The 21874-nt window shown below is 36.8% G+C and overlaps 4 protein-coding genes across 4 annotated transcripts; 2 read left to right on the top strand and 2 right to left on the bottom strand.

Annotated features, from left to right (window-relative positions):
* Window positions 1–27: 27 nt before the first annotated feature.
* Window positions 28–680, bottom strand: LOC116287585 (pterin-4-alpha-carbinolamine dehydratase-like). The gene has a single exon (XM_031694276.2). The coding sequence runs from the start codon at window positions 605–607 to the stop codon at window positions 281–283; it is 327 nt and encodes a 108-aa protein (XP_031550136.1). The 5' UTR covers window positions 608–680; the 3' UTR covers window positions 28–280.
* A 133-nt stretch (window positions 681–813) lies between these two features.
* On the top strand, window positions 814–10066 carry LOC116287577 (DNA replication licensing factor mcm5-A). Its single transcript, XM_089025092.1, has 17 exons — window positions 814–1198; window positions 1620–1746; window positions 2540–2668; window positions 2904–3076; window positions 3875–4030; window positions 4358–4445; window positions 4594–4847; window positions 5548–5803; window positions 6206–6271; window positions 6825–6917; window positions 6990–7073; window positions 7298–7410; window positions 7850–7978; window positions 8419–8561; window positions 8767–8855; window positions 9271–9309; window positions 9425–10066. Exons 1-17 carry the CDS (start codon window positions 861–863, stop codon window positions 9524–9526), a joined length of 2379 nt encoding a protein of 792 aa, XP_088881218.1. The 5' UTR covers window positions 814–860; the 3' UTR covers window positions 9527–10066.
* Window positions 10067–10700: 634 nt separating this feature from the next.
* On the bottom strand, window positions 10701–18919 carry LOC116287582 (serine/threonine-protein phosphatase PP1-beta catalytic subunit). Its single transcript, XM_031694272.2, has 8 exons — window positions 18760–18919; window positions 18560–18688; window positions 15702–15932; window positions 14997–15101; window positions 14738–14809; window positions 14176–14327; window positions 13357–13491; window positions 10701–13207 (listed from the first exon to the last, which is right to left on the bottom strand). Exons 1-8 carry the CDS (start codon window positions 18815–18817, stop codon window positions 13094–13096), a joined length of 996 nt encoding a protein of 331 aa, XP_031550132.2. The 5' UTR covers window positions 18818–18919; the 3' UTR covers window positions 10701–13093.
* A 16-nt stretch (window positions 18920–18935) lies between these two features.
* LOC116287583 (uncharacterized) lies at window positions 18936–21717 on the top strand. Its single transcript, XM_031694273.2, has 4 exons — window positions 18936–19059; window positions 20119–20228; window positions 20561–20771; window positions 21360–21717. Exons 1-4 carry the CDS (start codon window positions 18953–18955, stop codon window positions 21583–21585), a joined length of 654 nt encoding a protein of 217 aa, XP_031550133.2. The 5' UTR covers window positions 18936–18952; the 3' UTR covers window positions 21586–21717.
* The last annotated feature ends 157 nt before the right edge of the window (window positions 21718–21874 follow it).

Genomic DNA, 21874 nt, shown 5'->3' with positions numbered 1-21874 from the left:
GTGAGAAGCAGTAAAAACATGGACTGATTTAAAGATCAATTTTTATTGCTACTTTAATTTAAATTTTTTGATAACTTTTAACTTTTCCATTCACCATATTTAAACTTAAAAAAGGTTTTCTTTTTGTCTATCTTTCTTGACGTTTACTTTAGAAAACTTGAGATTTACCTAGGAATGCACGACCTCGAACAGCTAGATAAACTAACGTCTCTTTTTTAGTAAAGGTTCTTTTATGCCCAGGGTTAAAAGAGGGCCAGTCTGTGTCTTTAATATGCAAGCTTCAATCTTTCTGAGACTTGACGACTTCTTCCATAAAAGTAGCAAGTTTAATATCTCTAGGAGACAATCCACTGCATTCGTGTGTGCTTAGCGTGACTTGAACCTTGTTATAGACGTTAAACCATTCGGGATGGTGATCCATCTTTTCTGCTTTGAGCGCCACTCGCGCCATGAAGCCAAACGCCTCGTTGAAATCCTTGAATAAGAATTCTTTGTAAATGGCGTCTCTTCCTTCGACTTCTGACCATCCTGCATTACGAAGACTTGGCAGAAGAGTGCTTCTCTCTTCCATGTCCAGCTTGAGCCGTTTAGCATCCACACTAGCCATTTTAATAACTGAACAAAACACCTGACAATGAGCTTCTTTCTAAAGCTTGTACAAGGATCTTCTCGAAGCGTGGCAAAACTATTCCTGTGGGGGGGGAGGACAGAAAGACATTCTAATTTAAAAAATTAACCTTAATAACGGGTCTACCGATTTATATCATTTTAATCCAAGACAATTTTTATTACGGTATTTCTTAAGTTTTTGTCTTAACAAAAAAATCAATATTTTGAAATAACTGTGTTTTTCGAATAAAATGTTATTAAAGTTCCTACCCTCCCCCCTGAAAAAGATGATCACATGTGACTATTTCACGTGTTGGTGCTTAGCCAATCAAATCAATCAAAGTAGAAATTTTCGCGCCAAATTTCATTCTTCGCGGGAAGAAGTAAAAGGACAAGAAGGTCTCACTTTGTGGATCCACAATTATCCTCGAAAAATGTCAGGTTTTGACCAAGGAGAAATATTCGTTAGTGATCCTTTTGGGTCAGAAGACCAGCAAGATGAGAGAGACGTGAACAGAATCTCCGCGAGAAAGAAATTCAAGGAGTTCTTGAGAGAATTCCACGAGGGAACTTTCGCTTACAAGTATCGGTAGGTTTAGCTGCCATATCTTCAAAATAAGCCTGAAGTTTGGCGCTTTTTGGGTTGATATAAGTTAAAGATTTAAAGCTCATACTTAAGATTTGACTTCTAGTCAATGTCGATTAAGGTTTTTTGGCGTAAATTACGTTTAAAGAGAACAAAACGAGAGGAAAGTGAGTCGAGTTTCCAATCGTGAGCCATGTGCATTTGTCCACAGTGTTGATAGCGTTTGAATGAGTAATTGAGAACGATAAACCTTATTCTTATGAAATGAACTGCTGGGGAGTTAGTTTTTTCTCAAATCAGGAGTAATTTGTCATGCGAATTCCACAAAATTATATGAAGGACAAACATGGCTGCCATCCACAGGTATCCCATGAATGTACAATCAATTGCTGCCATTGATAGTAATGTCTTTATTTGTTACCAGCGACCAGCTCAAACAGCATTACAACCTTGGAAAGTATTGTCTAGAGGTTGATCTTGAGGACCTCAGTAGCTATGATGAAACACTTGCAGATAGACTGAATAAGAATCCTGCAGAATTTCTTCCTCTGGTATGTAAAATTGATTTTACTTTAAGTCAGCAAATTTGGCCTATCTGGAGATGCTATGTCAGTCATTTGACATTTTATACATCAAGAAATGAAAGAAATTTTAGAGTTCGCACTTTGATTAAGGTTTTCTATAACTTTTTATTATCAGCAAGCAAAAATGGCAGCCCAACAGTGCACTGCATTTAGTGCATTCTGCTAAAACCATTAGACTAGTTTTTGGTTGAGTGGGAATGATACATCACAATCATTGTCATACTGTAACCATAACTATGCTTTGTGATTGGATGCATTAGTGTAAGAAAATAAGGAGCCATTTCAATGTTTCAGCATGTACCATGTACATGCTATAAATCAGCATCCTGTGATTCCCACTCATAAGAAAACTATTCTTAGGCTGGATTAGACAGTACAATTTTTGCCTACAACTATGGTATACAACACGCTCGCGTCTGTCGTAGGTGTTGTAGGCTTGATTTACACGCTATGACTCGAGTTGTTGATGGAGTGAGCGTGTTGTATACGATAGTTGTAGGTGAAAATCGTACCATCTAAATCGTCCTTTATATAGCTTGATTCTTACAAGCAGTGCAAATGCAAGCAGTGTGCATGCGCAACATGAAAATGGAAGCAAACTTAGTATGTGCATTGGAAATTTTTTAAATAAAAAACATTTCTTACCCTTGCATTTTCGTTTTCAAATTTACGCAAGTTATAGTTTTGCTTGCATCTTGCATATGTATTTATCATGCAAACTGCACTCTGCAATCAGAGATAACTCAATCTTATGATGCAGTTTGAGGAGGCAGCAAAGGAGGTCGCAGATGAAGTGACACACCCTCGTCCTGATGGCGAAGAAGAAATCCAAGATATTCAGATCATGTTAAGATCTGGGTCAAACCCTCTTCAAGTCAGAGACTTAAGGGTAAGTTTCTTTTTATTATTATTTGCAGGGGATTTTTTGTCCTCAAATGACTCTAAAACTAAAATACAGACCTCAGAAAAGAATTTACTCCCTGTTGATTGCATGTATGCCGAAAAACATTTGTGTATAGTAACTAGGGACACCCAGTATTGAGCAATTCAACATCTCTCTGAGAGCAAGAGGTGATTACGGACCCCAACAAAAATTTCTTACTCAAATTTATTTATCTCTTTAGTCTGAGCACATGGCAAAGTTGGTCAAAATCCCTGGCATAATCATCAGTGCATCTGCGATTCGTGCAAAGGCAACTAGTATTTCTATTCAATGCAGATCCTGTAAGAATACTATTTCCAATATTCCACTTAAACCAGGACTTGAAGGATATGCTATGCCTCGGAGATGCCCAAGGTTAGTTTGTCAAAAATATTAAAAATTCAGGAATGGGCTGTGCGCAGTCATAAACCATGTTGGGGCCGGTAGAACATGAAAAGTGTTAGAAGGATGTAGAGCAATCCTTTAATTTTTGCATCACAGGTCAAACCCTAAGAGGACCTCTGTGCTGATCTCAGTCAGGGCATGGCTAACTCACAGATCAAACCTTGGAACAACTTCTGGGCTGATCTAAATCAGGGCATGGCTATCTCACAGATCAAACCCTGAAACAACCTTTGAGCTGATCTAAGTCAGGGCATGGTTAACTCACAGATTGAACCATGAAACAACCTCTGGGCTGATCTAAGTCAGGGCATGGATAACTCATAGATTAAACCCTGAAACAATCCATGGGCTGATCTAAGTCAGGGCATGGCTAACTCACAGATAGAACCCTGAAACAACCTCTGGGCTGATCTAAGTCAGGACATGGATAACTCACAGATTGAACCATGAAACAATCTCTGGGCTGATCTAAGTCAGGGCATGGATAACTCATAGATTGAACCCTGAAACAACCTTTGAGCTGATCTAAGTCAGGGCATGGCTAATTCACAGATTGAACCCTGAAACAACCTCTGGGCTGATCTATGTCAGGGCACGGCTAACTCACAGATAGAACCCTGGAACAACTTCTGAGCTGATCTAAGTCAGGGCATGGGTAACTCAGATTATATTGGAATTACAAACAGAGAACATTACAAACTCTACTCACATGTAAACAAACAGGAAACATAGTTGTCATTGGTTTAATTTTTTGGATTATTTTTTTAGCGATCAGACAGGAAGGTTGCCCTGCCCATTGGATCCATTCTACATTATGCCGGACAAGTGCAAATGTGTCGACTTCCAGGTATTAAAACTCCAGGAGTCTCCTGACGCCGTACCGAATGGTGAAATGCCAAGGCACATGCAGTTGTACTGTGACAGGTTGGTATCTTTGGGACGAAGACCAAGTACCTGCTTACCCCCTCCCCCCCCAAAAAAACACCCTAAAGATATAGACCCCTTTCATGTGACGTCAAAGCAGCTCAATTTGAAGTAAAGAACAAAAGAATTTAATCTCTTGAAGATTGAAAACCTATTGTTAGGTCCTCCAAATTTATCTGCATTTCGACATGCTGCAAGGGGTCTATAGGCAATTTTTATTAGCATACAATGTTTTCCCATTACCTAGCAATCTTTGTTTGAGTAAGACACATGTAATTTGATGTACAAGGAGAGGGTTGAGCCCACAATTATTTTATTTTCCCACAGATACTTCACAGAGAAGGTTGTCCCAGGCAACAGAGTGACAGTAATTGGGATATACTCCATCAAAAAAGTGATGCAAAAATCTAGTAAGGTAAGTATGTTAGTGAGGTATTTTTATCCTACGGCTTTGGTAGTTAACACAACCTCAGTCTTGATAACTTAGGATATTATGCTTAGCCTTGTCCAACAATTATCAAATACTGGAACCTGATTGCAATTTTAATTGATATTTGTTACAGTCCAATGACAGTGTAGGTGTCGGCATAAGGAAACCCTACCTCAGGGTCGTCGGTATCACGGTAGACACAGATGGTTCAGGACGTAGCACAGGTGGTGCTTCAGTGACATCAGAAGAGGAGGAAGAGTTCAGAAGACTTGCGAAGAGACTTGATGTGTTTGATGTCATTGCGAAGAGTATTGCACCTTCCATTTATGGCTCTGAAGACATCAAAAAGTGTATTGCTTGTCTGCTCTTTGGAGGGTCCAGGAAAAGGTGTGATGAATTAAGCTAACAACATTAGTAGTTGAGAGAATTTGTAGTTCCAGAAAATATCCATAATTACCTCATGAAGGGAGATTGGAATTTCCAAGGGTTTCGGGTAGGGGATTCTAAGGAGGGTATATCGTGTAGCACCAGAAAATATCCATACCTCCCCCACAAAGGAGGTCTCCAGGGAGTATGGTCTAGTAACTTCTTCATTAACCATTTAGAAGACGAGGAAGAAACTGTATTAAGTTAGCATTGCAGTGAATAGGCCCTTTGCAGCTAAGCAATCACGTGCTGATTAATTCACTGAGAGCAAATGAATGAACATTTTGATTCCCATGGGTGAAATATACTGGCGAGCAAACACTTCATAAAACTTCATTTCGTAACACACTGGTTACACATTGTTTCATTTAGTTCTTTACAAGTAGCTAAAAAGAATCACCAATTTAGAATAAATTTTAAAAAATTGCTTACCAGTACGGACATTTGACCGTTAACTGCAATGGGCCTATTGTTGGACTGTTTAAAGGGATGATGTAGATGCTATCTTTGAAATATGGCCTCTTAAACATTCCCACAATGCACTGCAATTCCAACCCTATCCAGTTTTTTTCCAAAACCTCAGAATATCCAATCTAACATGAGCTATACATACACTAATACTTTAAAAATCTAATGTTACAAATGACACTTTGATTTACAGGCTTCCTGATGGCTTGACTAGGAGAGGGGATATCAATGTATTGCTCCTCGGTGACCCTGGAACAGCAAAGAGTCAGCTCTTAAAATTTGTTGAAAAAGTTTCTCCAATTGGTGTTTACACATCTGGTAAAGGCAGCAGTGCTGCTGGTCTAACTGCATCAGTAATGAAAGATCCTGTCTCAAGGAACTTTGTGATGGAGGGCGGAGCCATGGTTTTGGCCGATGGGGGAGTTGTTTGCATTGATGAATTTGACAAGGTAATGTACTTGTTTTAATGAGGTAGATTTGAGACCCTCCCAGAGGGGTCAAAGTTCCCTTGTTCCCCAATAATTTTCAGTTTGTTCCCTGTAGTTCCCTACAAGTCAAAATACAAATTTTGTCAATTTGTTCCTTAAAAATATAATTTTTCACAAATTTGTTCCCTTGTTCCCTAAAAAGTTTGACAATATCCCCCTGTTCCATGAAAATAAATGTTCCTGTTCCTTTGTTCCCTAAAGACCCTGGGAGGGGCTGAGATTCAAGTGCATGAGTACCAGCATTATTTTATTTTACTATTTCTGTGAATATCTCCGACAATAAAGCCCTTTCTTCAACAGTATAACACTAAACTTGTATCAATAAAATCTGTGAAATTAATAATATTATTTTATTTCTTGAAGATGAGGGAAGATGATCGTGTGGCAATCCATGAAGCCATGGAACAACAAACTATTTCAATTGCTAAAGTAAGTAAATGATTAAATGTCATAGCTTAAATCAGATGAACTTTCTCTCCACCGCATACACCATATATACATTTTACTACCATGACTCCCAGTAATGGGATCTTCTGTTCAGTTTACTCCACATGCACTACCACTACTCTCACTATAGTGCAGTTTTCGTATGACTGTGAAAAGCTCGCTGCCATATGCGTGCCTTGCTGCGACCGTGATGTTTTCTAGCATTTTGAATGGCTGATTTTATTCTCACACAATTTGATTGGTCTGGCAGTGACATGACTTTGGCATGATTTTGTCCGTGCCATGTTCATGCCATGTTCCGGGTATTTGATTGGATGGAGAGTTAATTCTTGTGCAATGTGATTTGCCTGGCGTATTCCTTGCCATGTCACAACCGTGTTCGTGCCGTGAACTTTTCACAGTCATACGAAAACTGCACTAAACACTCAACTCACATGTTGATTTTTACGGGATGAGGAAAACAGGAGGAGCAGGGGAAAAAAAACTTGTGCAATGGAGAGAATGAGACATCAAATTAATTACCATTTCTTCACAGGCTGGCATAACTACCACCCTTAACTCAAGATGTGCTGTACTTGCAGCTGCAAACTCAGTATTTGGGAGGTGGGATGACACAAAAGGAGATGAGGTATTGAGAACTTTTGTCCTCTATTTTTAAATGACATTTCTCAGATTAACAGAATATTTTTGATGCTTTCAGAATATTGACTTCATGCCAACAATTCTATCCCGTTTTGACACAATTTTCATCGTTAAAGATGAGCACAACCAAGCCAAAGATATGGTAATGATCAAAGCTATTTTTGTTATGAAGGATTATATTTGGATTACAAAGCTGTGGGAGGAAGCAAATTACACGTTTTATTTTGTACAAAAAATTTCGGCATTAATTCTGAAATCGGTGGCCTTGCCCCTTTGGCCCCTCTGTCTACGCCCCTGGTTTTCAATACTTATTTATAATAATTTATCTCAGAGTTTCACTCACAATGATCTTTTTTCATTCTACAGCATCTTGCCAAGCATGTTATGCAAGTACACTTGAATGCAGCTCAGACAACACAAGCACAAGAGGGAGAACTGAGCTTGAACTTCTTGAAGAAGTACATCACATACTGCCGACTGTAAGCATATTATTAAAAGCAATAGTGTCATATACCACCACTACCAGAATCCCTTGCAGTTTTTCTTTTAAGTTTATTAGCAACACGTCTCTTACTTTATTAATTTTAGAGTCTTTTCCTGAGTAAATTGAGTCGCACAAAATGTGTTGTAACTGTTTACCCGATATATCCCATGATGCATAGTATCAAAATGTCTTGATCTAAATGCCGCTGTATCCACTCAAGTTTCTAGATTTTCTAAGCAAGGGCGGGTCCAGGGGGGCAAAGGGGGGCTGAACCCCCCTTCAGCAGAAGAAAAAAACAAAACTGAAGAATTAGATGTTTTTTTTGTTTTCTGTTTTGTTGACGGAAGAAACTCAATTAGCCCCTCCCCCAATTTTTGGCTGGATCCACCCTTGCTAAGTAAAGTTATTTACCAAGAATTAAACTCGTTCAATAGGAAATGTGGACCACGTCTTTCCGAGGCTGCAGCAGATAAGTTAAAAAATCGTTATGTGCTGATGAGAAGTGGAGCAAGAGAGCACGAGAGAGATACAGAGAAAAAGATTAATATACCAATCACTGTCAGGTAAGATGTCGTAAATTTTAATAAAATATTATTGCTGGGTGTTGCTTGACGTCATTTCCTGTCTTGTGTGGAATATTCATCAGCTGAATCGCAAATTTTCAATAGGATTCTTTCTGGTTGACAGCACATGTTGTTCAATGTTTGACCAGCATTTGAAGGTTTGCAAACCAGCAATTATTACAGGAAGCACAGGTGGCATAGTGGTGAGAGCGCTCGCCTCTAATGCCACTGTTAAATCCCATTTATTATTTTTATTATTTTTATTTTATTATGAGGATGCAATTTGCATATCACAACACATGGTGGTCAGTGTTTGAACAGCGTGTTTTATCAGGTGATAGCAGTCTACTTATTACCTCAGACCCACGGAGCAATCACATTGTACTATTCATTTTTTGGACCACCTTATATATAACGTGATGGGTATATTGTGTCAACAGGCAGTTGGAGGCTATAATCCGCATATCTGAATCTCTAGCCAAGATGAGCTTAGAGCCGTTTGCTACTGAAGCTCATGTTGATGAAGCTCTAAGGTTGTTTCAGGTGTCAACCCTGGATGCTGCTATGTCAGGAAGTCTTGCAGGTAAGTGCTTTTTATTCGGTTCCATTTTTTGTTCATTCATTCATTCCTTTCTTCCATCCATCCATTCATTTTTCTATTCATTTTTCCTATTTATTCGTTCATTCATTTTTCATTCACTCAGCTCAATCACTCTATTTATTTATTCTATCCATTCCATTCATTCTGTTCATTCACTCAATATATTCATTTCATTTTTGATTGACAGGTGCTCAAGATTTCACACCAGAACAAGACATGCAAGAAATCAGACAAATAGAAAAACAGATCAAGAGGAGATTTGCTATAGGAACACAGGTATGTGATCCGGAAGGAATACTGTTGTTACTTATTTGACACTATCCATCATTTCGTCAACCCTCCCCTTCCCCAGCTTTTGCATATCTCAAAAAATGTCCTAATTTTCTTTCCTAAAGTTCATCTCATTCATTCAAATTTTTTATTGGTCTTTTATCAAGATCTTGCCTCCATTACACCACGCTAAATTCCAATTATTCTCTTCCTTCTTTACAAAACATTTAGAAAAGCATAGCTTGATAATGATAGTGTCACAATGACTTCCAAACTCCCTCTTTCAATTGATTTTTCTTAAGTTTCATTAATAATTCCGCTCGAGTATTCTTTCTAAGTGACATGTTTGTCATTCATTTCTCCATTCCCATTCATTCATTCCTTCTCTCCATTCATTCATGCATTTCAATATCTTTTTTAGGTTTCTGAGCAAAGGATAATTGGTGATTTTCTGAAACAGGTCAGTTCTGGATTATTCATTGTACTTTTCATGAACTGTTAATGATTACCATTGCAATAATATTTATTATAATTGTAATAATTAATTACCATTGTGATAATTTTCTTTCCAACAGAACTACTCCCAGCGTGCTATCCAAATGGTTCTCTATCTCATGTTACGTAGAGGTGAAGTTGAACACAGACTACAGCGCAAGGTCCTTTATCGTGTACGATGATCATTCAAGGTTACCACGTTGGTCAAGTAGCACTCAGTGCTTAGTGCAAAACTGGATATGGTACTAAACCATCTTGCAAATAACTATGTCTGATGTTTAGAGAGAGCTTAAAGAAATTATATTTCTAGTAGCATATTGCGTTTGCTTGCTTCCTTCAAAATTCATGGCCAAGTCCATGATAAAAGTAATAAGTTTGTATCTTGTTTGATATTGGAATTTAACAAACTTGACCTTCTTTGCTTCACTCTGTGTTTTGAGGTAACACTAAGTATATGATCATAAAGACCCCAGGAATTCTTGCATTTTTGTGCAATTTTGGACATAAAATAGCAAATTTTGAAGCAGCTCAAGATAAATAATATTCGTGTACAGCTCTATCTGTCTAGTACTGTTATTGAGCAAGAAAATGTCTGATTATAATATTAAAGTCACCCTTTTTGCAGATGAGATACACTGTATTACAATACTTAAGCACTTGGCAAGCCTTTATGTATATTTGTGAATAAAATCCTGAGTAAATAGCAAGATTTTGGTTATCAATCATCAAAGTAGTTAATTGTGTAAATGGTAAGGGGAGAGGTTCTTTATTTTGGTTGAAATAGAACTTTCCTGGATTCGCTCAAGTAACCACAAAACAATGATGAGGTTGGACTGTTTGATGTACTAATACATTTACTCTATTATTAAGTCCAACCTTGAATTGAAACTATAGTATCATGGTCACCCAATTAAATTTGGGAAAGGTACATGTGTTATGCTATACAAATTTTTTATGTTGTACACAACTAACAAGAGTTTACTCTAATGATAATAAGTATACTGTAAAGCTAAAACTTGTGTTGCGATGTCATTGTGAAAAGGGGTTGACATTAGAGGTGTTTCACTCCACAATGTGAAACTTTTTGCCCAATACCAGTCCCATAGCTAGACTAAATTGTTTACCCAGGCAAACAGGCAGCGAAGGATTAGGGGGTTGGGGCATACATCTACAAAGCGTTTAAAATAGAGACCCTTGGGAAGGTGATTTACAGAGTTTTGAGGGGCATTTGTGACATTTTTCCAAGCCTCCCTTGCCTCAGTGGCCATGGCTCTAAATACAAAATTCAGTTGCACAAACTCCACACCAGCAGAAATGAACATATTTTCAAACAACAAAACTCAAAACTACAAGGAATTGTTTCACCAAACCTTCATTTTTATGCACATCAAATACGCAAAAAATAAATTGTACACTATATTCATATTTATGACTAAGCTATTGAAACCAAGCTATTTAATGCTTCATTAATTTACACTACCACTTATTCTCTTCATTCTGGAGATGGGCAAGAAATAATTGTGTGATTTTTAAACTCCAAAATTAAACTGACACCAATGAAAATCAATAACCAAAAATAGTTTCAAACCAAAGTCCTTGAGTTTTTCTGCAATGTATTTCTTTTTTAATTTACTAATTTACTTGAAACTATAATTTTTGGTCACTGGAGTTATGGAATACTCCAAGGTGCCATCGTACTAGCATCAATAACCATAAAATATTCTTTCAAACCAAGGTACTTGAGGTTTTTCTGCAATAATGTATTTTTTTAATTTAGGAGTCACTGACTTGAAACTAATTTTTGGTCACTGAAGTTTAGGAATACTCTGATGTGCTATTGTACTGTGTTGAAAGGAGCAACATACTTCACGCACTGTCATTCAGTTGATTTTGAAACTAGTTGTAAAAAGTTATATCGTGTTGGGTCACGAGTTCTGAATACCCTAAGTTTTCACTCGTACGTCAAGACTTAGCTACTATATAGTTGCTATTATTATTATGGGCCCTGTTTTTATGAAATTAAGGTGACCGAAGGACAGTAAATAGACCTTTTCAGCTTGGGTGTATTGTTTCCCATTTCGAGACATTTTTCAGACCAAGTGTCATTCTCTTGAGAATATGTTTCTTTGTTCGAGTTGTATCCACATTCATGTGTCTTCTCCTGCATGACCATTAAACAAAGAAATGATACTTAAGGGAAGGACACTATCTTTTTTCAATAATAGGCCCATAAATTCAGTAGCCCAGGAGAGTAATCCATAGTGGACTAGAATTAGAGTAGAGAACTGGACATGTGATCTGAAATGGGAAAACATTACGCTCAAGGTGATGGTCTATTATGCCTAGTACTGGGGTCACCATAATTTCATCTAAGGCAATACCATACACTGACTAACACCACTACACCTCAGACTTATAATATGACTATTGTACACATTACTAACCTATAGATAGCAAAACCTGTCCCTTCTGTTTAGTGCTGGAATGAATGACTATGGAATATATACATTTCTTGATGAATACTGGTTGATGCATTTATAACGGTATGGTGTTCATTCTTAACTTTCCTCTTTGGTCTGTATTGTACTTAAAGGGTGTGTCCAGGGGGTGCTAAAGATCCCTCTTCCCACTGGCAATTCATGTATGCAGTTAATGTATTCAGAGGAAGGGATAGGCTATGTTAAAGATCAGTAAGGAGTGACCCCCCCTCTCTCTTTATGGAAAATCCTGGACACACCTTCACAGCACCTATAAACCTTGGGAGATTTTGTATCTCAACTGTGATGGAGCAAATCCTTGAGCAATTTTGTTAAGTTTTCACTAGATTTCATTTAATCCATAAAACAAGCAGGCTAATAATAATGGCTAATAATAAGATAAACTCAAAAATAATAATTTTCTTTTCTTTTCATTCAATCTTTAGAAATAACCAAAATTCTGTTCATGGCTTAAATGTAATCATACTCACAGAAAATGCTCCCAAGTTTATATTGTTTGCAAGAATTGAGAAACAAGATCTACCATTGACCAAATCCATATCTAACAGTTTAGACAGTTTTAATAGCAGTGGGTTATAGAGAAAGCCATTTCAGTATGGCTGATCTCCTATAGAGCCTTTTCACATGACGTCACAGTGGCCATGTTGGAGTACCAAAACAATACATTTTCTATCCTTGGGGAACTGTATTTTTGGACTCTATTTTTATGCAAAAACTGTGCAGAATCTTCTATTGTTTGGTACACCAATATGGCTTCCTTGTCACATAAGCAAAAATGCTCTAGCCTCTCTCGTCATCTTTGAGTTTCTAAATCATCTACATGTTTTGGCTGATTTGGCCAATCAAAGACTTTATCAAGTTTAACAAGACTAGGTAAGAGGATTGACATACGCCTTCCCTGATTGAGGAAAACCATAAGAAAGTTATCGTTGTCTAATTCAGTGTATATGTATGTGTTAGATCCAGAAACCACAATCTTTCACTTAAACAGAAGGAACAATTTGTGCGCAAAGCATATTATAGAACCAAAACTTCGCAGAGTTTTCTAAACCATCAGACATTAATATACAGAGTTAAGATACTTGATCTCAACTTATCCATCCTAGATCTAAAGTAATGATAAGGCTGGTAATCATGTACTGTGACTGTCGACCAACATGTGCCATACAGTCATTAGTACATGATTACCGATAAGGGTTGCAAGACCATAATGGCAAGTGAAGATGATTAACAGACCTTCCTATCTTACTCTTACTTGTTCTTCGTTCCCTTCTTGTTTGCTGGCCCTCTGGGTGGAGTCACAGGTCTACCAGAGTTCAGGCCTCCGTACTGGTATTTGGCTTTCTTTTCCGAGGGCTTCAAAATCTGTATAAATCATCACAATATTATGTTTATCGATTGATACTACTAACTGCATTTTGGCAAGGACCTAACTGTCTTTGCAGAAATTGAATTAGAAATATTTTCTGGACTAACCCACATCAATTCTATATCATTTTCTAGTAGTTACATACCTGAAATGAGCACATCAAAGTGTCGTCAACACTCATCATTCCTCCTGCATTGTCAAACTCTCCACAGTAGTTGGGCGCAGAAAATAAGGTCACTAGCTGGCGTTTAGCAAAGAACTCATAACCATCTTCTACGACCTAACAAATAAACACAAATATCTGAATGTTAATGAAATATCACAATTGTTAGCCTTTGACAAAGATATATGAAGGCAAAGTTAGGTAACCATAGGCTGCCCTTCCCTTAGATTTCTTTCATTCCACTAGTAATGCAAGGGATATGACTTTTTTGGTATGGTGCATTGTGGTCTAGTTTGGGTACAAACATCTTTTTGTTGATGGTCTTACCCAAGCTAGACCACAATACACCTTGTAGAGGCAAGCAAATATATGAGTGAAGATTTACTGTCAATGAAATTTAGAATCAATGTTGTTTTTTCTTTTCTTGCTCTTATAGCTCTCTTTCTACTTTCATTGGGTAGCATGGGTGGCATTCGCGTCGTCTTTCACTGCTGTGAGTCCAACGGGTCGAGTCGCTGGTTCGAGCCCTGCGGTCGCCACATGTGAATTGAGTTTGTTTGATGTGTTGTTATCTCCTATGCTACGAGGGTTTTCTCCGGGTTCTCCAGTTTCCTCCCTCCATACAAATTAACATGTGAGTTGAGTGTTGTGTGCATAGAATATTAAATGTAGTGGTAGTGTGTGTGAGTGAAAAGTGTCCCCAATTAGTGTGAAAGCGCTAGAACGACTAGACACTTAAATAAACATGATTTATTTTTTATTCATTGAACACATAGCTCGATTGAGTGTGTTCAAACTAACCTGATGTGCCCTACATATAAGATCCAGATCATGTCTGTTAAGGAATTTGCTGACGACATCTGCTCCAAACGTAAATGAGACACCTCGGTCATTCTCTCCCCATCCACTGGTGTCTTTGTCAGGATCTGACCATAGCAGGTCACATAATAAACCTACCATATAAAAAAAGCAATGTAAACAAGAATAGTACAATGCTTATTTTGCCCATCACTGACAATTTAATTGTTTAGTGCATGCCTTTGTAGTGGAGGGGAGGAGGGATGGGAAGGAGGGGAGGGAGGGGAGGGAGGGAGGGAGGGAGAGTCCATTGACAATTTGTTGAGGCTATTCCATCCTGGCTATTCCACTTCAACTAAGCACCAAATTCAACAAACTATCTATTTATAGCCCCACATTTCTGGAACCCACACAACTCCAAACACAGTTTATGGCATTTTGTCTTCCTGCCATCAAAATTACTAATGGTTTCAGTAGAGAATTATTTTTCAAAATAAATGGTGAAGGGAAAAGACGCAAGGCATTTTGTAGGGGTGGAGATCAGGAAGAGTGCCCCAAGTAGTACCTGTATCAGGAACATCTGTTGGTCTCATAATCCTTCTGATCTGTTCCATTGATTGTAGATCAGGTGATAAGCCTAACAATGATACAAAGAATATCAAGGTTAGTGATGTACTATGATTTGAAATAAAATAGAATAAGATTGTAAATAGTCCTTGTTTTACGAGGGTAGTACTTCAGATCCAATTGGAATTTAGATTTAGTTGATCACATTTTGAAAAGCTTAAAATCGTGAGCATCAAATGTTTTGCTCTTGAACTCACCTCCATGGCAACAGAAGATCTTCTCATCGACGATAGCTGCTATCGGTAAACAGTTAAAGCAATCTGTGAATGTTTTCCAAAGTTTGATGTTGTACCGCCGTTTGCCTGGCATATGGGAAAAAAAACATTAGGATTCTTCTTCTATTTCAAGAGTAAAATCAAGTCAATGTGATAACAAGTCAAACCCTTGGTGGATTTTGTACGAATGGAAAAACTCATGGTTAGAGACATATGCTGTGCCATGCCTTGACCAAGGTTTTCACTGTGATTGGGCATTTTGGTTGGGTAATTAATGTTCTTTTGCACTGTCATTGGTACAAAGGATGTTGTCCACTTAAAGGCTGTGGTAATACAGTATGTGTTATCTGTGCAAGTTGCATTTTCCTATTTTCTCCTTTCTATCCTCTCTCCATTTTTATTAAGTTGGCTGTAGGTGTTTTCCAAAAAGTCAGTCTGGGAAATTTGGGTGAATTCGGGTGAAGCATTCACAGTACATAAATATCTTAAATTTGCATTCAGGATTCAAAATATCAATGATATTTGTTTTGTCTCTGATTTTAATTAATGATAACTAGACATTTCGACCATTTACCAATGGCCTTCAGTAAAATCTTCAGTACACGTATGTATTATGTCTTATGGTATTGCTTGTACCCAAGCTAGATCAGAATGCACCACAACTCATATTTACAATATGCGACTTACATTCATCATAAAAGCCATATATTCTGTTGATACTTGCACACTCGTGGTTTCCTCTTAATAAAAAGAAGTTTTCTGGGTACTTAATCTTATATGCCAGCAGTAAACAGATACTTTCTAGGGACTGTTTGCCACGGTCAACATAATCTCCAAGGAAGAGATAATTTGCTTCAGGAGGGAATCCTCCATACTCAAAGAGTCTGAGTAAGTCTGTGTACTGTCCGTGGATATCACCTGAAATGAGGGTATAATAATATTATAGTATATATACACTCAATTGAAGAATTGTTGTCAGGTTCAGAAACATAGAATATAAAAGCTGAGACCGAAATGGCACACGTTAAATAATATAATTATATTATAATTTATTCATTAGCGCCATCCATGCAGTTGGTTTAAGCCCCGTTTACACTAGTGATTTTTGCAGTGATTTTTGCTGCGGTTTTTTTGCAATTTTGTCCATAATAAATAATGGTAAAGAATTTACTTGTAAAGTTTTTTTCAGGATACCAAGATTTTCCTAGACAAATGTCTCTTTTGAAGGATGAGACAAAAGATTTTATATTTCTGAAAATTGCCACAAAAATTGCAGCAAAAATCACCGCAAAAATCGCTGGTGTAAACAGGGTTTTAGAATGCCAAATGAGTATTAAAAATAGTTGATGATGCCACGGGTCGCTGGTCACAGCATGCATCTAATCATTAACATACTTCCCATGTGCCATCCTATGTTTCTGAACCCGACAACAATTTTTCAATTGTGTGTATATAGATGGTAGTAAAAATAATAATAATAATAATAATAATACACTGATCCCGCATTCATTGTTCTACCTTCTTAGTTACTGTTGCAAGCTAAAACATGTTTTTGATATAAAGCATGGAACAGACACCAATTGCTGAAAATCGTAAATGTCTGTCTTAGAATCAATGCATTCAAAAGGTACATTAAGAAAAATATAGATAACTATAACTAAAAAAATTCTGTATTCCATTATATAAAAATATAATATAGTTGAAAGATGATCATACTATATCTTCTCAGTTGCATAAAATCTTATTCAGTTAAATGAAAAAAAAAAAAAATTTCTGTGGACGTGACTCAAAAACAAACATTGAACTGGTCTGACAATCAATAATTATTTCATAGCTTATTGAATTTAAGATAAGGATAAAATGCATAAATTTGATAGAGCTTGTTATATTTAAAACTTTGATGGTTTTATACTGTTGTTTGTGGGAAACAGCTCAATATTATTAATCCCCATCTCCTAGTGTGCTTTGTACTCCTCGTTCTTGATCACAAAAATGAAACCTTTTAGAATGTTAAAATCTTTCAATTAAATGTCCATTATAATTACAGAAATGTCAATAATACTAATGTCGAGGAAGAGAAATAAGATAGAGGTATCTAATAACCTCACCTCCTAGCATTGAATTCTAGTATCTATGAAAATGTTTTATAATCATGGTTTCAGCAAGAAAACAATTTATTATACAACCAATATAACAAAGTGTATTATATAGAGAAGTTAGGTTTGGAAAAACCTTGCTATAAATATGAATGCTGTGTTGACATCTTGGTTTTGTCTAGAACACACTTCATGTGGGATTTATTTGCAAAGATCATGACTTACTATTTGAATAAGCTTTGGGAAATTATGATGACTATAACAATAAAAGCGTGCTGTGTGAAATAATTCGTGAAATCTTTACAAAATCCGTGCCATTATTGAAATTTATATGTAAACACAAGTTCATTTGAAAGCATGACGCTAAATTTGCGCAAATATTTAAAAACTCCAAAACCAGCGCAAGGACATTAGCAACCACAACAACATCAACAACAACAACTTAAAAAACATAATATAAACCCAGTTTATAAATTTTGGTAAACGATCATATTATGTTACATTTGTAATAACTTTTTATCCCGAAAAAAAAAACACGCCAACACGTCTGCGAAATTTCTTTAATTTTTAGGAATTATTCAAGCTAAAAAAATTAAAGATATCTGTCTTTCAGGAGTTGATGTATGAAGGAATAAAAACGCGAAATCTCCCTCTGAGATTAGTACGAAGTACAATAGCTTTTGAAAATATTTTTTATTATGCCCAAGGAGAGTTTATGTCACACCTATTTAACATATTAATAACAACGTAAAATTTGAGTACTAGGTTTTTTTCTCCAAAGAAAAAAGGATTTGAAGATTACAAGATGTTAAATTGACTAAAGTAAACAGGGTTTTGTTATAGGAAGAGTTTTTCCCACATGAAGGAAGAGCTGTCGACGGTCGGCAATAAATGGCTGATCAGAAAAACCCTCTAAGGAAAGCAACAAAATGGCTTGCAAAAATTACCAAATCTTTTATGTTGGGTTAAAAAAGATCTTAAATTTGTAGGATTTGATTTTGTTTTGTGTAATTTTTGTGGAATATAAAGGGAACATTTGAGGGCGTCGAGAAGAATAAACATCATGCTTGCTTTTTCCTGCCATTTTGCTTTCACACCAGCTTTGTAGAAAGCGTTTTTAAAATTTATATTGTTCTTAACGACCACTAAACACAAATAAAGAGGTATCAAATGGACAATAGATTCCAATAAATTAAAGACGAGGGAAGTGAGAAGTTTGGCTATCGTGTTGGGAATTTTCTAAGGGTTAAAACAGATGCTCGAGATCAACATTCCTGACGCAAAATTCAAGTCAACACCGGCTGCTATACTAGCTGCTACAAAACACTGATCCTTGACAGAACTGTGCTTGAGATTGAACTATTCTCACAATAACAGCTATGCATTTGTACAAAAATACGCTGGAAAACCTCGACGCATAAACAACGGCCTCATTAACCATCTACTCACCGCATATTTTTAGCGGAGCTTCCAACTCCAACAAGATAGGTTGGTTGAGAAAGATTTCTCGAGACTTCAAACAAAGTCCTCGCACCTCGGATTCTGCGAGCTGCACACTCTTCCCTGGCCGTCCCCGGGCTGTAAAAATGAGTTCAGGGCTTAGTAGAGGGATCAAATAATAGTAATCAATAAAATATTAGGGTGCTAACCTTCTAGTAAGCGAGATATAATGCTGTCAATGTTAAGATCTCCTTCAGCAGCCATCATGTCTTGCTGCCCAAACCCGTCACCTATGTTTTAACGAGCAGGCCTTCTCCCAAATAAGGATATCCTCTCCTTATAAGGTCAATCGAATTTAACATTTCCCCTTGTGCGCATGCGCAGTTGGCACAACATTTCAAAATGGCGGCCGAAGTTTGCTGGAGTTGTCTCGCGCGAAGCAAACTTTTGCTTAATTCTTTACGACTTTTTAACGGTAGAAGTCTTTTAGGACAACGAAATCTGTTCAGGTAGGTTCCTTAGCTTGGCGCTGGAAAATTTTAGGGCTGGAATTCCGAGAATTGAGATAGTTATGAGTCATCGTAAGAGCACGAGACACCACATGCTCATTCTAGCTTGAAAATGTCAACTCAAAGAGTAATTGATCTTCTTCAAATTTAATATGCAAGGTTAATTGATCACATTAAAGAGGTGTCTGAAAGGTGTCTTGGAATGAAACTATTTTACTTTTAAATTCTCTTTGATTGTCTTGACCTCCTGTGCTTCAGCACGTGACTGTACTATTGTATTTTGTTTTGAAATATTTCATTTTAAAAGACAATTTTCTGGAATGCTATTCACAAAATATCCTGGTTTTCTTATTAGGTTGATTGGGAAAAAGCTGCCATTATAAATCTATGGTCAGCTTAGAATACTTCGCAATAGGAGAATCAAAATAAAAAACTTGCAATTTTGAGTCATCAAATACAGGTTTATATTGATGGCGCTGGAAGAAAATACCAGTGTATCCCATATTGACCTTCATCGCTTTGTGACTATGGCCAACAGGCAATATGGGATATATTTCATCCCAACTAGCCTCCAATATATACCCGTATTGTGTGAAGCATCTGTCTGGCGCATATGATGCTTATACACCTTTCACCTATGTGACCCATGTTTGAGTCCTTCTATTTCGGTGTCGTAATTGAGGTAGAGTTGCTTTTTGATTCTCTCCTGTGGTTGGATGGTTTTTGCTCTGGATTCTCTGGTTTTCCTCCCTCCACAAAAATTAACTTCAACTTAACTTTAACAATCTCAAAATTGCAATAACATAAGAATGCTGCAAAAATTGGAATCAAGGGTGGTGCCTTCATCTCTCTCCTCTGGTGTCTGTGGTTCAACTCCTGGACTCAGAACCACATGTGAGCAAAGTTTGTTGGATCTTGCCCTTAAGAAAATTGGGAGTTTTCTCCAATTTTCCTTTCTCCATAGTATATGGGTCAGTTTATTAACCAATATTATTTATTTCATATTAGATATTTTAACCCTTGAGGATGTAACTTATTCCTTAACACTTTTTATTTTAGATATCTCACAACTTCAAACGGAGAATCCCTTCCTTCACAAGAAAATATCAAGCCTTTGAAATCAGACACCCTCCCCCTGTCACAAGATCCTACAGATTACAAAAACACAAGTACGAATCAAATTAATTTGAAGCTGTAGGAAATATCATGCATCACTGTTTTCCATTTTAGAATCACATGTTTTTTCCTTGAGTATCATTTCTTTGTTTAACGGTTGCACATGAGAAGACACATGAGTGTGGATACAATGAAACAAAAAATCTTATTCTCATAGGAATGACACATGGTCTGAAATGGGAAAATATCATGCCAAAACTAGAGAGATCCATTGGATCTATGGTATAATTGTTGTTCTCCAAATTTAAGGCCAAGAAAGCTAGCTGACATTTACCTACAATATGCATACCACATTGCCTAATTTTTGTGCTTTTGCTATTTTTAGCTCATCCAGAAATTGTCGAAATTCTTGAAAAATCAAGACCAAAATTAGTGGGCAATAACTGGCATAAGCCCAAACTCAGTGCAAGACGAGTTGCTGAACTTAGAAAAAAGTATGTAGCTCAGGGATATTTTTGGCCAGAAAGACCACTAGTGGACAGAGAAATGGACAAGACTCCAAAGGGACACAAATATGAAAGGGAAAAAGAGGAGAAGTAAGTGGGTGTGGTTCATCCTTAAAGCTCACCTAGACATGCATACACTTTCTTCTTTCGCAATAGCGGAAATTTATTACGGTCATTTCTTTCTCTATATTTTTGTCGGGGATTTTTCTCCTGTCTGTAATAGCAAGGTGTCCGTAATATTAGGGTGTCCGTAAGGCAAGAGTTGACTGTAATCAGTAATAGTCTACCATCAATCAAACATATTATTTCAGTACATAAAGGTACAAATTAGAAACTGTGGGATTGTGCATTCATATGATTAACTAGCTTCAGCTTTAGTCCTGATCAGGGCATACCTACAGGGCATACCTACAGGTATAGCCCACTTCCAAGATATGGCTTCACTTGTCATGCACAGTTTCAATGCTCAGTAATTAGTGACAGGAGAAAATAATTAATTTAATTTAGCAAAGTGCCTCATACTTGTGTGTGACAAGAAAAGCATATCTTGAAAGTTTGTAATTTGTCTTGTGTACTGTTAAACATGGCATTGTTTTTTTTTTGGCACAGACTTTATCCATGCATATTGCCTTTATTTGAATACTCTGACTAACTTCTTTTTCGTATAATAATCTGTAGGTTGGCAAAAATTGAAGAAAATATGAAAAACATGCCAAAAATAATTGAAGAATATAGAAAGAGAATGAGAGAGCTAAGAGCCAAGAGAAAAGAAGAGCGAAAAGTATCTTCATTGAAGTCGCTAGAAGCCAAGAGGCTTGGAATACACCCAAAAGACCCTCGTGCGCTTGCAGGACTTGGCCAGGACTCTGGGTCAAAGAGCAAAGCAAAGTTTAAAAAGAAATAACAGAAAAAATAATATAATGTTGTACAAATAAGATTTGCTTAGAAATAAAGATTCTGTGTTTTTAAAAAATCATGACCTTTCACTGTGTAAAAAAAAGATAAAGAACAAATAAAAAAATTTAAATAAAAAAAATAATGACTTTTGCTGTGTAAAAAAAAAAAGAAAGCTAAAGGAAAAAGATAAATTGAAAAATCGAGAAGTTTTACTGTTTTACAAATGTCAGATGTTCCTAGATTAAGATGTAAAACTTTGCTATGATTTCACTTCGGCTTTTGACAGGTATGAGTTT

Source organism: Actinia tenebrosa, unplaced genomic scaffold (genome assembly GCF_029948245.1).
Source record: "Actinia tenebrosa isolate PJP-AT-01 unplaced genomic scaffold, QUT_ActTen_1.0 PGA_scaffold9__36_contigs__length_13948895, whole genome shotgun sequence".
NCBI classification, from domain to species: Eukaryota; Metazoa; Cnidaria; class Anthozoa; order Actiniaria; family Actiniidae; genus Actinia; species Actinia tenebrosa.
Note: the sequence above shows the minus strand (reverse complement) of the source record. Positions and strands in the feature narration are given on the sequence as shown.

Excerpts from the sequence above, each read along its gene's own strand:
- LOC116287585 (XM_031694276.2), bottom strand. The coding sequence starts at position 607 with ATGGCTAGTGTGGATGCTAAACGGCTCAAGCTGGACATGGAAGAGAGA.
- LOC116287577 (XM_089025092.1), top strand. The coding sequence starts at position 861 with ATGTTATTAAAGTTCCTACCCTCCCCCCTGAAAAAGATGATCACATGT. Across the intron at positions 4,031-4,357 it reads ATGCAGTTGTACTGTGACAG|ATACTTCACAGAGAAGGTTG; the intron begins GTTGGTATCTTT and ends ATTTTCCCACAG. Across the intron at positions 6,918-6,989 it reads ATGACACAAAAGGAGATGAG|AATATTGACTTCATGCCAAC; the intron begins GTATTGAGAACT and ends TGATGCTTTCAG.
- LOC116287582 (XM_031694272.2), bottom strand. The coding sequence starts at position 18,817 with ATGATGGCTGCTGAAGGAGATCTTAACATTGACAGCATTATATCTCGC. Across the intron at positions 18,689-18,759 it reads TATATCTCGCTTACTAGAAG|CCCGGGGACGGCCAGGGAAG; the intron begins GTTAGCACCCTA and ends TCATTTTTACAG. Across the intron at positions 15,102-15,701 it reads ATATGGCTTTTATGATGAAT|GCAAACGGCGGTACAACATC; the intron begins GTAAGTCGCATA and ends CCCATATGCCAG.
- LOC116287583 (XM_031694273.2), top strand. The coding sequence starts at position 18,953 with ATGGCGGCCGAAGTTTGCTGGAGTTGTCTCGCGCGAAGCAAACTTTTG. Across the intron at positions 19,060-20,118 it reads GGACAACGAAATCTGTTCAG|ATATCTCACAACTTCAAACG; the intron begins GTAGGTTCCTTA and ends TTTTTATTTTAG. Across the intron at positions 20,772-21,359 it reads GAAAGGGAAAAAGAGGAGAA|GTTGGCAAAAATTGAAGAAA; the intron begins GTAAGTGGGTGT and ends AATAATCTGTAG.